Here is a 13,140-nt window from a genome sequence, read left to right as displayed (position 1 = left end):
GATATATCAGTAGGCGTAAGTTTATCAAGTTAAACCTTTTATAAAGAGAAAAAGGCATAACACTAACACATGCACCTAAATCACATAAAGCAAACTTAGCATAATAAGTATTAGTAATGGTGCATGGTATGGTAGGTATTCCTTGATCTCCAAGTTTTCCAGTAATATTTTCTTCAAGAGAATAATTTGTAAGCATTGTAGATGTCCCCGGTATTTGAAATCTTCCTCTTAATAGTAACAATATGTTTCATATACTTGGAATAAGGAGGAACTTTAATAGAATCGGTCAAAGGAATTTGCATGTAGAGAGAACTAAGCAAATCAACAAACCTAGCAAAATGTTCATGTCTTTAGTTTTAGAAAGCTCATTACGAAAACACACAAGTTTTGAACAAATGGCTCTCTTTATTTACCATAATTCCTAGCTTCTTTATTTCTCTTACCATGTTTCTTAATTTGAACATGAACATCTTCCTCTATAGCAGATTGTACTTCTCCTTCATTTTCCTTATCAGACTCTATAACATCATCATTCTTATCATCTTGTTGAGAGAGTTCTTGTTCATCCCCACTCCGAATCTCAACATCAGAAATAGAAACATTATTAGGATTCTCTTGAGTTTCATTAACAATATGAGGTTCCCGAGAACTATCATAAGCAGGTTCAACCTGTTTAGACTTATTTTCCTTTTTCTTTCTAGATGAACGAGAAACATTGCTATCAATATTTTGAGAATCTTTTTTCTATTCTTTTAGGGTGTCCATTAGGATATAGAGGTTCTTGAGTATGGGCACCTCCTTTAGTACAAACATAAGCATCATATTTCTCAGCAGATTTAGCCATATCACGTAATAAATCTTGAGCACTCAGCACTTGTTTAAGTTGAACCTGTATCATTCTGGGCACCACCGCCAAAGATGGAGGGAAGCGATCAAGTAGAACTAGGAGATTCTCAAGGGTGCGGGGAGGAGAGAGAAAGAAGAAAAATGTGGAGAGGAGGAGACTGGGAAAGAATCAGGTGCCCCAAAGTCTCGTATGCTCCCATGCTCCAACGTTCAAAAACTCAAATTTGAACGTTTCAAAAAGTCCAGAAAAAAGTGGACGCTCACAAGACATATATGTCTACATCCCCTAAATAGTTCATGTTCAAATTCGAAATGCACACAGAGAACAAAAGTAACAAATCCAGCATGAATAGTGTCAAAAAAAAGACAAGAAAAAACATTATTCACATATAGATTTGTCTTCTTTTGTTTCCTGGTGTGTGTTTTGATTTTAGATTTGAAATATATGGGAATAACAGAACATTCACAAAAAAAACCCAGAATTTTTTGACGAGCAAGATATTCTCCCTAGGAGACTCTCAAGGGTACAAGGAGGAGAGAAAAGGAGAAGGAAAATGAGGCCCATGCAGTTTCTTTTTCTTGGACTACTCCTTCAGCGTCATTTTGACAACATATACATAAAGAAGTTTGACTTACGATAAAGCTACAACTTTAAATAATTTCAACAAACTGAGTAGATGGATAGAGACAAGTGATAGGTACCACTTGGACATTGACCCTAATACAACATTGGTTTGAATTTGGAAGTCAAAAATACAGGACAGAACATACAAACATTTGATCTAGATGGAAGTACAGACTCATCTTCTCATCCGTCGTCTATTGCAAGTCATACAACATACTTGAAGGTATATATATGTGTTAGAGGTACAAAACAATGCCGTGAGCGGCGCGCCTATGATTCGGATGGGTAAACACATCACTCTACAGAAACTCTGAAAATTCACATCGGAGCAGTCAAGGGGAGGGGACGCATAAAATCAACTGTGGTGGGGTTTTTGAATTGACCCAGAATGCATATTGATATACATGCCGCTCTGTCCAGACACAGCTAGTCGCACATACAACGAAGACATCATCGATCAGCCGGTGATGATGCCCGCCAGGACATCGGTCTTCCCTCTTGCGAATATGGTGTACACCAGGCGTATCGCGTCTAGCCAGCCGTCGAGAGACTCCCAGGTATCAGCAACCTGACACAGCGAAAACATAGAGGTGGACAATTAGTTTGAAAACCAACAACGCTTTCTAAGGCATCAGATCAAGAGGAGTTCAAGAAGAGGAGGCGCATACCAAGAACACGGGCCCATGCGTTGTGTTTATACAGAGGCCAGCGCCAGGCGGCAGCGTCAGATCGGAGCACGTGGACACTGAAACTATGTCCGCGACGTCTACCTTGATAAACCTTTTGGCTTTCTCCACGAGCGCGTTTGCTTTGACAGGTGCGCTTTCGGAATCATTGACCTTAAATTTATGATTGCAAACTCAGTAGCATAAAACAAAGATGGATCCTACCAGTGATATGAATAGACACACAAGTATGCTATGCGTTATTATCAGTAACACAACTACCTGCTGGAGTTCCGTATGGTTTAAGATGAACTGTGACCTCTCCCAATGTTTGTGTGGTGCAACGGGGTCGTCTGCCGGAGGAGCAGTCAAATATCCCACTTTCAAATATGGCAACGGTAGCTGCAAAACAAAGCATAGCAGCAAGGATGTCACAAACTCCATAATCGAGACTGACCCAACATATGCGTACTTACCAAAAAAAAATTGAAAATTAAATATAAAAAAAAAGGAAGATGAATGTTCTCCTCGGTGCTCACACACTGAGGGCATGCTCACAAATCTTACTGGAGAGGCACACTTAGAAGTTCAGAGTTTACATTCTGTAATTAGAAGAAGGCATTTCATGATTTGTGTGCTTCTATTACTACGTACTAGTTTTTATGTTCTGCTTTGTGCACAACCATGTAATCAAATCAATTGAATTTCAATAACTGTGCTCAACTTTTAGAATATGATGGATAACTCGTGGCTAGCTGGAGCAGGAGTGCTCCCAGGCACGCCCACCAGCATTTGAGTCTCAAACTCCACAGGGTGGGTGTGCACATATCTTGTTTAGAAAAAATGCCACCAGGGGCTAGTCCCCGGTTGGTCGAGTTTTGATGGATAACTCGCAAAATCAAGAATCCAGTATTCCCTTTTTTTTGACAGGGTATTCCTATTTCAAGTTAGCCCTGACACCAGCCAAATAGCAACATACAGGACATCTCAGGTTCATCTACGATCTACCGGAGCACCAACCAGTTAAATACAGAGATGGGCTGCCTAAAGGTAATACACAACACATGATACAATTGTACAGACTGTAGAGAAAAAAATAACTGAAATCTTAGAGCTGCCAACGTACCATTGACCGGACTAACCGTAGAGCACTGCGGTAAACCTGCATTAAGCAAACAACAGAATTTAAGTAGGCGTTGACAACTGTTATGCCTAAATATTAGTTAATGAGTAACCAACAAGTGGAAATTAATCTTCTAGATACATCATGCTAAAAGGCCCACAATCTTGCATATGAGAAGTACCCCTGAAAACTATAAGGTGCTACCAAAGCCCATGGGCTCACTATTGAAAACTGGAAGCGATTAAATCGGTAGACTGACATACAAGTATAACAATCAGAAAATACTGAAATTGGTGACGAGTAAACAGTTCTACATCAACAAATATAACGTTGTGGTAAGATTTTATTACAATCAAGGGCAAACAGCAAGACTTTCACAACTTAGGGAAATAAAATAAAGCTGAGTTAGAATATTTTAAGGTGCGAGATAACTGAATTGCTTACAGTGACAATGTAAAAACGCAAGCTTCCAGAAAGAACCGATAGGGAAATTAGCAGGCAGCACAGTGGCAAAAAAAGAAATCACATACCGAATAATTTGGCTTCAATGCATGAGCAGCTGCAACGTAAATAGCAGACTGACTATACAGATCATTTGGAGAGGTATCAGGACCCCCAGACCTTGAGGTATCCTCGGCCAAGCCATACTGCAGCATAAAAAGGAAACAAGAGGGCGTTGATTATTGTTACCAGAGTTCAATAAGCTAGCGTGTATTCAAATTGAAGCAGTGCTGTCCACCGTTTCAGTCACTATCAAATAGAGTAAGAAAACACACCAGGACAGTTCCAAGGTTGTAAATAGCCCGGTGGAAGTCAAACTGCAACTGGATGGCAGAACGAAACTGTGCGACAAAACAAAAGGAACTTAGTTTCAACACTTCCTTGAATATACATTTTGTGATAAAGCAATGCTCAGAAGTAATTTCCACAAAGATGGAAAGTGGAACTACCTTACTTATAGCTGTTTTTATGATTGTTTGCTTGTCTTTAGCAGGAACAATCGCGCTCAATTCCTGCATCACAAGTTTGTACCCTTGAAAATGAGTGAAAAGCAAAATGTATGGATGAAGAGTTAGTCATTTCTAATATTACAGTGCATACGCTAATGTACCTGTAGTCCAAGGCCCCAGTTGTTGAGAGCCTGCAATCAAAGAGACAGACACACAATAACTGAGGCATGAAGATTAATGGCCAATTACATAGATTTAGAGGATTGATGGAAAACAAGAAGAAATTAACTACTTCATGCAAGATCATGGAATTTGAATGTAAAAGGTCTTATTTCAGAGAACTGATCTGACATACAGAATGTAAAGCAATTTAACTTGATGTATCAAATATGAGAACTTTATGTAACTTGGGCAAAAATGGATGGAATCATTTAAACAGTGTTCTCAGAAGAGGTCGTCTAACGGAGATGTAAGCCATTGATGTTTTATCCAGGGGATGTATACAGAATCATACAGATTGACTGCTCAAAAGCAACTGTACGGACTCTCACAAGGTTTTCTCCAGTGCAACCTTATAACTGCGGTAGTGTGGAGTAATAGCAAAAAGAATATTTGTGTGATATCATATGTTTGGTGATGGTGTGCATTTATGTTGCTGGTATTCGTGATGAATATTGTTCGCACCATATTCCAATTGTTTCCTACGGTGAACTTTCTACCACGTTATTTAAAACACTTCAAAATTAGGAGAAGCATTTATTATTTTCCATAAATCAGTCAAGAGAGTCAGTTCTCACCTGGGGGCTGTTCCAACTTAACTGGACTGCCTTGTCGTAGTTCCTTATAGCCTGAAAAGGAAGAAAACAATGAGTATATAGTAACTCATCAAAATCCAGCATTTGAACAATATAGTATTTTTTTAATGTGGAAAAAAAATGACCAGGCCATTTTTTCAACGTAATGGTAAAATCGGGAATGTTATCAATCAGTTAAGAAGCACGCCCTTATTCTTAAGAAAGAATAATATGCAGCAAGAAGGAAATGGTAAGGGACTAAATATTATATTTTACTTAACGCTGGGAGTTGCAAACTTGATTTCTAGACTACTACTATTTGACAGAGTAACTATGTAATCAAGAATTTTAAATAAATATTATTAGTTCGTAAGTTCAGTTAGCGACACTAGGAAATAGCATTGCCCCTTTTCTACTGACAATCTGAACAACACCAAAACTGGAACAGTGGATGTGACCTTGAAATATAACAGAACAGGGGATTCGAACCTTTTGCCCTTTGGTCTAGCATAGTAAAAACAGAACCATCACGGAATGCAAGCAAACTTTATTAGCATTGTTATTACCTGCTGCCAGAGTTCTTCAGCCTCTTTGGTACGCCCACGCATTTTGGCCCGATCAGCTATAGCAATAGCCCAGTTATAATATGCCTAAAAGGATAAGAAAGAGGCATGAGAAGTTGAGAACTGTTATGTTTTTCAGCAGAGTAGCAAGTTAGCATGAGGCATAAATGCATAAATGATATTCATGTGCGTCTCATTGATTTTCTTTGGTACAAAATTAGTGGTCCATGCCAAGGCACTATGGTACCAATTCTCTTTGGTATAACAAGGCAAAAATCTGAACAATTTCCAATATAGTCCAGAACATGAACCAATAAACTCGGAGTGGTGAACTTACATCATACAGTGTTGGGCAAAGTCGTGTAGCTTCAGCATACTTCTTGCAAGCCTCCTCAAGTAATGAATCTTTCGAAGAATCAGAATTAGGATCCACGTTGTCTGCACTTTCCTGCAAACATATTTGAAAAGGTTAAAATATTTCCCTCGCAATGTTCATTTTACTAGCATGCTTTAAGCAACAGAATAAACGAAGGCCTGCAAAGGTCATCTTCAAGTAACGTACGAGCCGGTGTGTACTGCAAATAAGGAATGCACTTTTACCTGGAGAACTAGGGCCCAGTTATAATATGCATCAGGGTCTTCTGGATTTCTTTCAATGGCGCTAATATATCTGCAAAACATACCGTTAGAAAACATGCAAAGTTTGAGCTAATTATAATATTACTACAAGATTGGGTTAATCAGGTGAGTAAAACCAAAACCTTTTCGCTGCAAAGGTAAGAATACGTTGGCGAGAGCGACCTTCCTCATCAACTCCAGTGACACTATTTATCAAGTCCATGGCAACATCATGATGGGTTGAGAGCTGCAGGCTGTCCTGGCTGAAATGGAAAAATGGAAGAGTTCTATAACTTGTGTTTATCATAGCTAATTCAAGAATATGTCAATAACCGAATGCTTAAATGTTATACTCTATTATTTCCCTTTTGGCAGAAGATAAATTGGCAGTGCCAGCTGTTAAGAAGGCAACTTGTAGTCACATGAGGCCATGGGCCAATATATACACGTACTGGACTGGCCTAATATATGGAAAATTGGAAACTAAAGACTCCCTCTGTAAACTAATATAAGAGCGTTTAGATCACTACTTTAGTCAAGCATCCACAGTATATTAAGTTGGCGCTACTACAGGCTTGCAGTGCGGCAGCCCCCTGCGCCACGAAACTCCATCCGTTTCATTTTCTCCCCCCACCAGCGGCGCCCAGCACTATCCCCCCCCCCCCCCCAACTGCCCACCAACGCTTCGCCACCCCTCCTCTCCCAACACTGGCACCTTCTCCTCCAGCTCCGATGCCTCGCCGCCGCCGCCTATGGTCGTCGACCGTCATTGCCTCCAGTGGTGTCAAGTCGGGGCGCAGCTGTCCCCCGAACAAGCTCTCAGCTAGGCCCATCAGGGCACTCCTTACTTGCCAGACGTCATCGCCTCCACCACACCCACACAGCTCAAACAGCGCAATGTATGTCGGCCGGTACTTGACATACTTAAGCGTGCACGCCCTGGACATTGGGTTGCTACCTACAATAAAATCATAGACCTGTATTCCATGCCTACTAGCAGCAGCCATCTGAAGCAGCAGCACACAGCACATTTCATTCCAAGCTTCACGGGACATGAATCAACACATCTAGTCAATTAAACCGTGCTGCAAAATGACATGAGGGATCCAGCCTGAGACATCTAACAAGTCAAGCAACCCATATGCGCAACTGGAAGCAGCAAGCAAGCAAGCAATTCAGGTTCAGCGCAGCAGCAACGAGCACCGTACAGATACAGAGCTAAGCAGGAGCAGCGCAATTGCGCGCAAACTACATCAGAGATCTGCAACTAAGCGCAACCAAGCGGCACAAGACTGCTAAAGTAGAGGTCGTTGGTTGGGGCGATGGAGATCCGGGCGGCCCGGCGCGGGCAGGGAGGGAGGGAGGGAGGGAGGGAGCGGGCAGTGACCTGGAGCGCTCGGGGGTGGCGGATCCGGGCCCATTCCCGTCGGCGGCGAAGTCGGATCTCCCGGCGGCGGCGGCCTCGGCGGCCTCCCCGAGCAGCTCCCCCATGGTGTAGGGGCGCCAGCCGTCCGCGTTCGTCCCCGCGCCCTTGGACGGCTCCGATCTCGCCGCCACCTCCTCCTCTGCCGCCGGCGCGGCGGCAGCGGGCGACGGCGGCTCCGGTTCCGGGTGGTCCGGGGCCCCGGCGCCGTTGGGGAGCTCCGGGTCGGCGGGCTTCGGCTGCGTGGACTCCTCCATGTCCGGCATCCGGCGAGAGATCTGGGACTCTGGCTGTCAAGTGCGGGCGGGCGATCTCCAACTGTGGTGTGCTGTGGGGGTTGAGAGCACGAGAGAGAAGCTTCTTGCCACGTCTTGGCCTCACTCCTCAGGGCATCTCCAGCCGTTGGCCCCCCAGGATGCATACAAAGCCCCCTCTGGGGCGAGCCGGCGATACACTCGACGCTGGGGCGGTTTTGCGCCCAGTCGTCGCCTTCAGCTCGCCCCCAGGCGTCAAAATTGGCCCGCTTTGCAGCCCAATTTCGGCGAATAAACGGCCCATATGGGCAAAAATAGGCTCATAATCGGCGTGGTTTCGCCGTGTCTCGGCGTTCAATTATCAACACAATTATTCCTTTTCACATATTTCATCTCAGAAAAATCAAATACTTCAACAAAATACTACAACAACAAATAGTTCAATACAAATTATATAGTTCAACAAATAAAAACTCGTATTTCATCACGCGGCGTCCCCTTGAGCCTCCTAGGTGCTCAATTAGATCTTTCTGCAGTTAATGATGCACCTGTGGGTTTCGGATCTCCTGACGCATACTGAGATAGGCAGTCCAAGTTGCCGGTAGCTGGTGATCAACTTCGGCTAGAGGACCCTGCCTGTAGTATGGTTCAGTGTCAAACACTGGGTCTTCTTGCTCGCTCTCGATGATCATGTTGTGCAAGATGACACAGCAAGTCATGATATCCCACATTTGATCTTTCGACCAGGTCTGAGCGGGGTACCGAACAACAGCGAATCGAGATTGGAGCACACCAAATGCCCGCTCGACATCCTTCCTGCAAGCCTCTTGAACCTTCGCAAACCAGGCGTTCTTGCCTCCTGCCACAGGGTTTGAGATCGTCTTTACAAATGTCGACCATCTCGGATAGATGCCGTCAGCTAGATAGTACCCCTTGTTGCATTGGCTTCCTCCTCCAGCAACGCGGCGAGCTCTTCCTCCTCATCCGAGTCCATCGCCGAGACAGTCAAAACGTCGAACACCTTGCGCTCGGTGGGCGTGTACCCGCTGTTAAACCGCGCCTCCGCGGCCGGAGACGGCGGCCGGAAATGACCAGCTGGCTGCGGGAGGGGCTGCCGCGGCGAAGCGCTGCTATTTTCCGGCGGGGAATGGCTATCTAGCGGAGTAGACCGGCGGCCGTCGCCGGGATGTAGCTAGTGGTGGCCGAGGGCGCGGGGGGTGCGAGGCGAGTCGGGGGAAGAAAACCTTGACTTTTCCCCTGTCGGTGTGGGCCAGGCGTGCTTTTTCCTAGCGCCGGAGCCCCCAACGGCTTCCCAGCGCGTCGGGTTCGGTCTGTGACCGCCGGGCGGAAAAAAGGTCCGAACCGGTGAAAATCGGGCTCTTGGGGGCGCGACTGGGCCATTTTTTCGGCGCCGGCGCGAAAAAATCGCCTGGGGAGGCCTTCCTGGGGCGCGGCTGGAGATGCCCTCAGTGTGCAATGCGCTCTCCTACAATCACGATGCAAACTTGTGTGTTTTCGTCACACCTCCAAAGCGGACCCTCAAATCGCCCGCATCCGGCCGGACCGCGCTGTCCGGACATAATTTACCAACCAAGCACGGCACCACATCGGTACACAGAGCGGTCTGGATATCCGTTTTCCCGCGCATCGAAACCAAACAAAGAGAGACTCTGCGGGGGTCCGGACATCCTCATGATAAATCAAAAGCCGCCACGTACCCCCCTCTTCGTCCGGACGGCGGAAAACCGCTGGCTATAGTTGTTAATTGGCGGAAGGCTAGCATGTTCAAAGATGAATGGTGATTAGTATTTGGGCATTCGGCGGAAGCTTTGCAGATAGATTTGGGTATTTGGCGGGAGGTGTACTTCGCCAAATTCTATTAAGGTTTTTATCACACGTTTGACGGAATGACGGAAGATTTGCAAATAGATTTGGGCATTTGCTGTAAGGTTTGAAAATGATCAAACCCATTTTTGCGGAGGTGTATGATTAGCAAGGTGATTAGTTGTTTACTACTAAGGTTTTTTTATTAAGTTTCTTTATAACATGTTGGCAAAAGGTTGTTAATTTGCAGAAGAATTTGGCGAAATCTTGTTTTTTTAGTTAATGAAACCGAACACTTGGGGTATATGGTTGGATGCCGCGCTCCCGTATCCATGTCCGGACACCAATCCAGACCGGTCCACGGACAAATACCGTGTCCATTTTAGGGAGAATCAGCGTTGGAGATGCCCTTATTACTTACTTACTTCATTCCAAAATATAAGGTGTGTTAGTATTTTCAAAATTCAAACATATGCATGTTTGATCAATTTTTTAGAAATATATATTAATATGTACTGTGCCAATTTTTTATCATTAGATCCATCACAAAAGTATTTTTATATTTTATTTAATTTTGTATTGTAGATGTTGGTATTTTATTCTATAATTTTGTTCAAAAATACATAAGTTTGACTTGCACATAAACCATAGACAAGCAATTGTTCCCCCGCCGCGCCCGGAACCCCGCACCCCATCCATCCATCCATTGATGCGGATTGTGCCGTCGGCCATATTGGGCAGAGGAGAGAGAAGTCCATATTTCAACCCTGAACTAACCACACGGTTTAATTTACAACCCCAAACTCCGAAACTGGTTGAAATACACCTCCAACTAACCTTGAGGTTCACAACTCAACCCTGGTTTTGGTTTTGAGTTAGTCGGGCGGTTTTGACTTCTACACTGCCAACTCAGCTGGCGCAAATGAAAAAATCCCCTCTTTTTTTTTTCTTATTCCTAACCCCGACCACGAACACACGTAGCAGCAGCTTTTCGCCCACGCAGCTCGTTCGGGAAAATGATTTAGATAACCATGTGGAAGAGAATGAAGTAAATCAACACACCACTTACAAAAGCATAGTAATTCAACATTAGATCGCACCACTTCTTGACCCATCCATGACTAGATTCATATTTCATCGTTGTGCTCGCGGTGGGAGGTGGGTCGGAATGAGCATACCCTTGCCTCCGCGTACACCTTCCCCGGCCGGCAGAAATAACCTTGCTCCGGCGCGCAGTGCGAGTCCTCAGAGCACACGCAAAGCCCTTCAATGGCGCAACCCTTGTGGACGACGTTGGGGCTCCCATCGACGCCGAGCACGTGGTCGCTCCACTCGCTAGAGAAGACCCCGTCCGGGTCGTACCTCTCCTTCACTTTGAGGAACTCGCCGGCCTTTGCGTACTTCGCGACGGCGCCGTCGAAGGCGAAGTTGCGGTTCTTGCCCCACTGCGGGACGGCGCCGTACTTGCGCAAAGCCATCTGCTCGAGCTCGTCGATCACATCGGAGTGGGCGCGCGGCCTGCCCTGGGTGTAGCTCCGGTAGTAGGTGAAGTCGAAGTTGACCGACTCCTCCGCCTTGCCGAGGTAGGCGGAGGAGGCCCCGACGTAGCGGATGAGCACGCCCATCTTGGCGTCGAGGCCGCATAGGGCACGCGGGTCGAGGTCGCGGAGCCGCTGCATGTCGGCGACCAGCGCCGGGGCCTTGGAGAGCGCGACGCTAAAGCCGGTGTTGTAGAAGAAGAGGCTCCGGACACGTGGGTCCCACGGGCACGAGGAGCGGACAACCAGGGTGTCCCTGGCATTGATGCACGAGCCGGACGCCTGGATGCGGTGCTGGTACCCGACCACCGGGTACCCCGTGAAGGAGGAGCCGTCGTTGGTGAAGCCGTATGCCTGCATGGGGAACGACGCCGGCAGCACCCCCGCGGCCAGGCACCGCGCCATGTCGTTGCTTTCCTCCACGTGCTCCTCCGCGACTCTCGCGATGACGAGCCCGAGGGTTGGGAAGGAGCGGAAGCCGAGGTAGTCGTTGAGGCCGTCGCCGGGCGTCGAGACGTCGACACGGTCGTCCTCGCGGTAGATCACCTTGCCCTGCCGCGGCAGCCACGTCATGTCGCCGAACTCGTGCAGATGGCCCCACACGGCCACCTGCGCCGCCAGGTCAGAGTCGTCGCGCTCCAGGAACGTGACGGACCGCTTGAACATCGGCTGCAACTGCAGAGTAACCTGCGCAAGCATGACACACATACACATAAGATTTTGTGTACATCGAAGCGATATATACAAAAATTGTACGCTGTTCACCGTTGTGTGTGTATGTGTACGTATGTATGTATGTATGTATGTATGTGCGTACGTATGTATGTATGGATGGATGCGCATTCGTAGGCAAGCAAGTGACACAAGACTCACTTCAGCACATTGGCATGCATGCGCATTGGCAACTACCACACGTGTAGGACGTACCTGCGAGACGACGCCAAGGACGCCGAGGGAGACCTTGGCGGCGTCGAGGTCGGGGTGGTCGGCGCCGAGCTCCCGGACCACGGCGAACCCCTGGCTGGCCGGCGCCGGCGTGACGATCCTCATCCCGACCACGTACTCGTGCACGGCGCCGCCCTTCCCCCACAGCGAGCTGCCGTGCGCGCCCGTGGCCAGCAGGCCCCCGACGGAGACGCCGTACCAGTAGGGTGAGTGCGGCAGCGCGAGCCCCGCGGCGGCGGCGTCGCGGATCAGGTCGCGCAGCACCATGCCGCCCTCCACGGTCATCAGCCCCCTGGCGGCGTCGACGCGCACCGTCCGGTTGAGCCGCGCCGTGCTGATGACGGTGCCGTCGCGGCCGCCCGGGCAGGCCAGCTTGGGGAAGCTGTGGGAGTGCCTGGGGACGGCCTTCACCTTGCGCTTGGCGGCCGCGGCGGCCGCCACGGCGGCCACCAGCTCGGCCTCGGTGCGCGGGAACGCGGCGTCGGCGGCGCGGCAGGCGGTGCGGTCCGGGAAGGAGCCGTAGGCGTTGGCGAGGGTGCAGTCGGACGTGCCGCGCGCGCAGGTCACCGCGTCCGGCGGAGGGCTGGAGCCGGCGCGGCGGCTCAGGAGGAGGCCCAGGGCCAGGAGGAGAACCGCCGGAAGCAACGACGACGACCTGCTAGCCTCCATGTACGTACGTACCGCGCCGGCGGCAGGCAGGCATGGACGTACTTGAATGCGAGTGATCGGTAGCTCCTAGTGCTTGTATACGCAAGGCGTTGCTTGGGTAGACGGTAGCGAGTGAGCTAATAAATGGAGAAGATGTTACGTGTATATGGCCACGTACGATCGAAATATGATATCTCCACTACGTATTAATTGTGTATATAACTATATAAGCGGCCCATGTCGTATACTCCCTCCGTTCCTAAATACTTGTCTTTTTAGACATTTCAAATGACTACTACATACGGATGTATGTAGACATATTTT

General features: G+C 47.7%; 2 protein-coding genes across 2 annotated transcripts; both read right to left on the bottom strand.

Annotated features, from left to right (window-relative positions):
• Nucleotides 1–1,558: 1,558 nt before the first annotated feature.
• LOC123094080 (protein HLB1) lies at nt 1,559–7,980 on the bottom strand. The gene is made up of 14 exons (XM_044516160.1): nt 7,572–7,980; nt 6,328–6,447; nt 6,167–6,236; nt 5,904–6,014; nt 5,570–5,653; nt 5,007–5,057; nt 4,371–4,400; nt 4,210–4,272; nt 4,036–4,101; nt 3,790–3,906; nt 3,263–3,298; nt 2,419–2,538; nt 2,140–2,310; nt 1,559–2,039 (listed from the first exon to the last, which is right to left on the bottom strand). The coding sequence occupies exons 1-14, from the start codon at nt 7,871–7,873 to the stop codon at nt 1,929–1,931; spliced, it is 1,452 nt and encodes a 483-aa protein (XP_044372095.1). The 5' UTR covers nt 7,874–7,980; the 3' UTR covers nt 1,559–1,928.
• Nucleotides 7,981–10,729: 2,749 nt separating this feature from the next.
• LOC123089862 (probable L-gulonolactone oxidase 4) lies at nt 10,730–12,934 on the bottom strand. Its single transcript, XM_044511420.1, has 2 exons — nt 12,151–12,934; nt 10,730–11,910 (listed from the first exon to the last, which is right to left on the bottom strand). Exons 1-2 carry the CDS (start codon nt 12,835–12,837, stop codon nt 10,813–10,815), a joined length of 1,785 nt encoding a protein of 594 aa, XP_044367355.1. The 5' UTR covers nt 12,838–12,934; the 3' UTR covers nt 10,730–10,812.
• Nucleotides 12,935–13,140: the final 206 nt, after the last annotated feature.

The sequence above is a fragment of the Triticum aestivum genome, chromosome 4B (assembly GCF_018294505.1).
Source record: "Triticum aestivum cultivar Chinese Spring chromosome 4B, IWGSC CS RefSeq v2.1, whole genome shotgun sequence".
Classification (NCBI taxonomy): domain Eukaryota; kingdom Viridiplantae; phylum Streptophyta; class Magnoliopsida; order Poales; family Poaceae; genus Triticum; species Triticum aestivum.
This window is presented reverse-complemented; position numbering and strand designations above follow the sequence as displayed.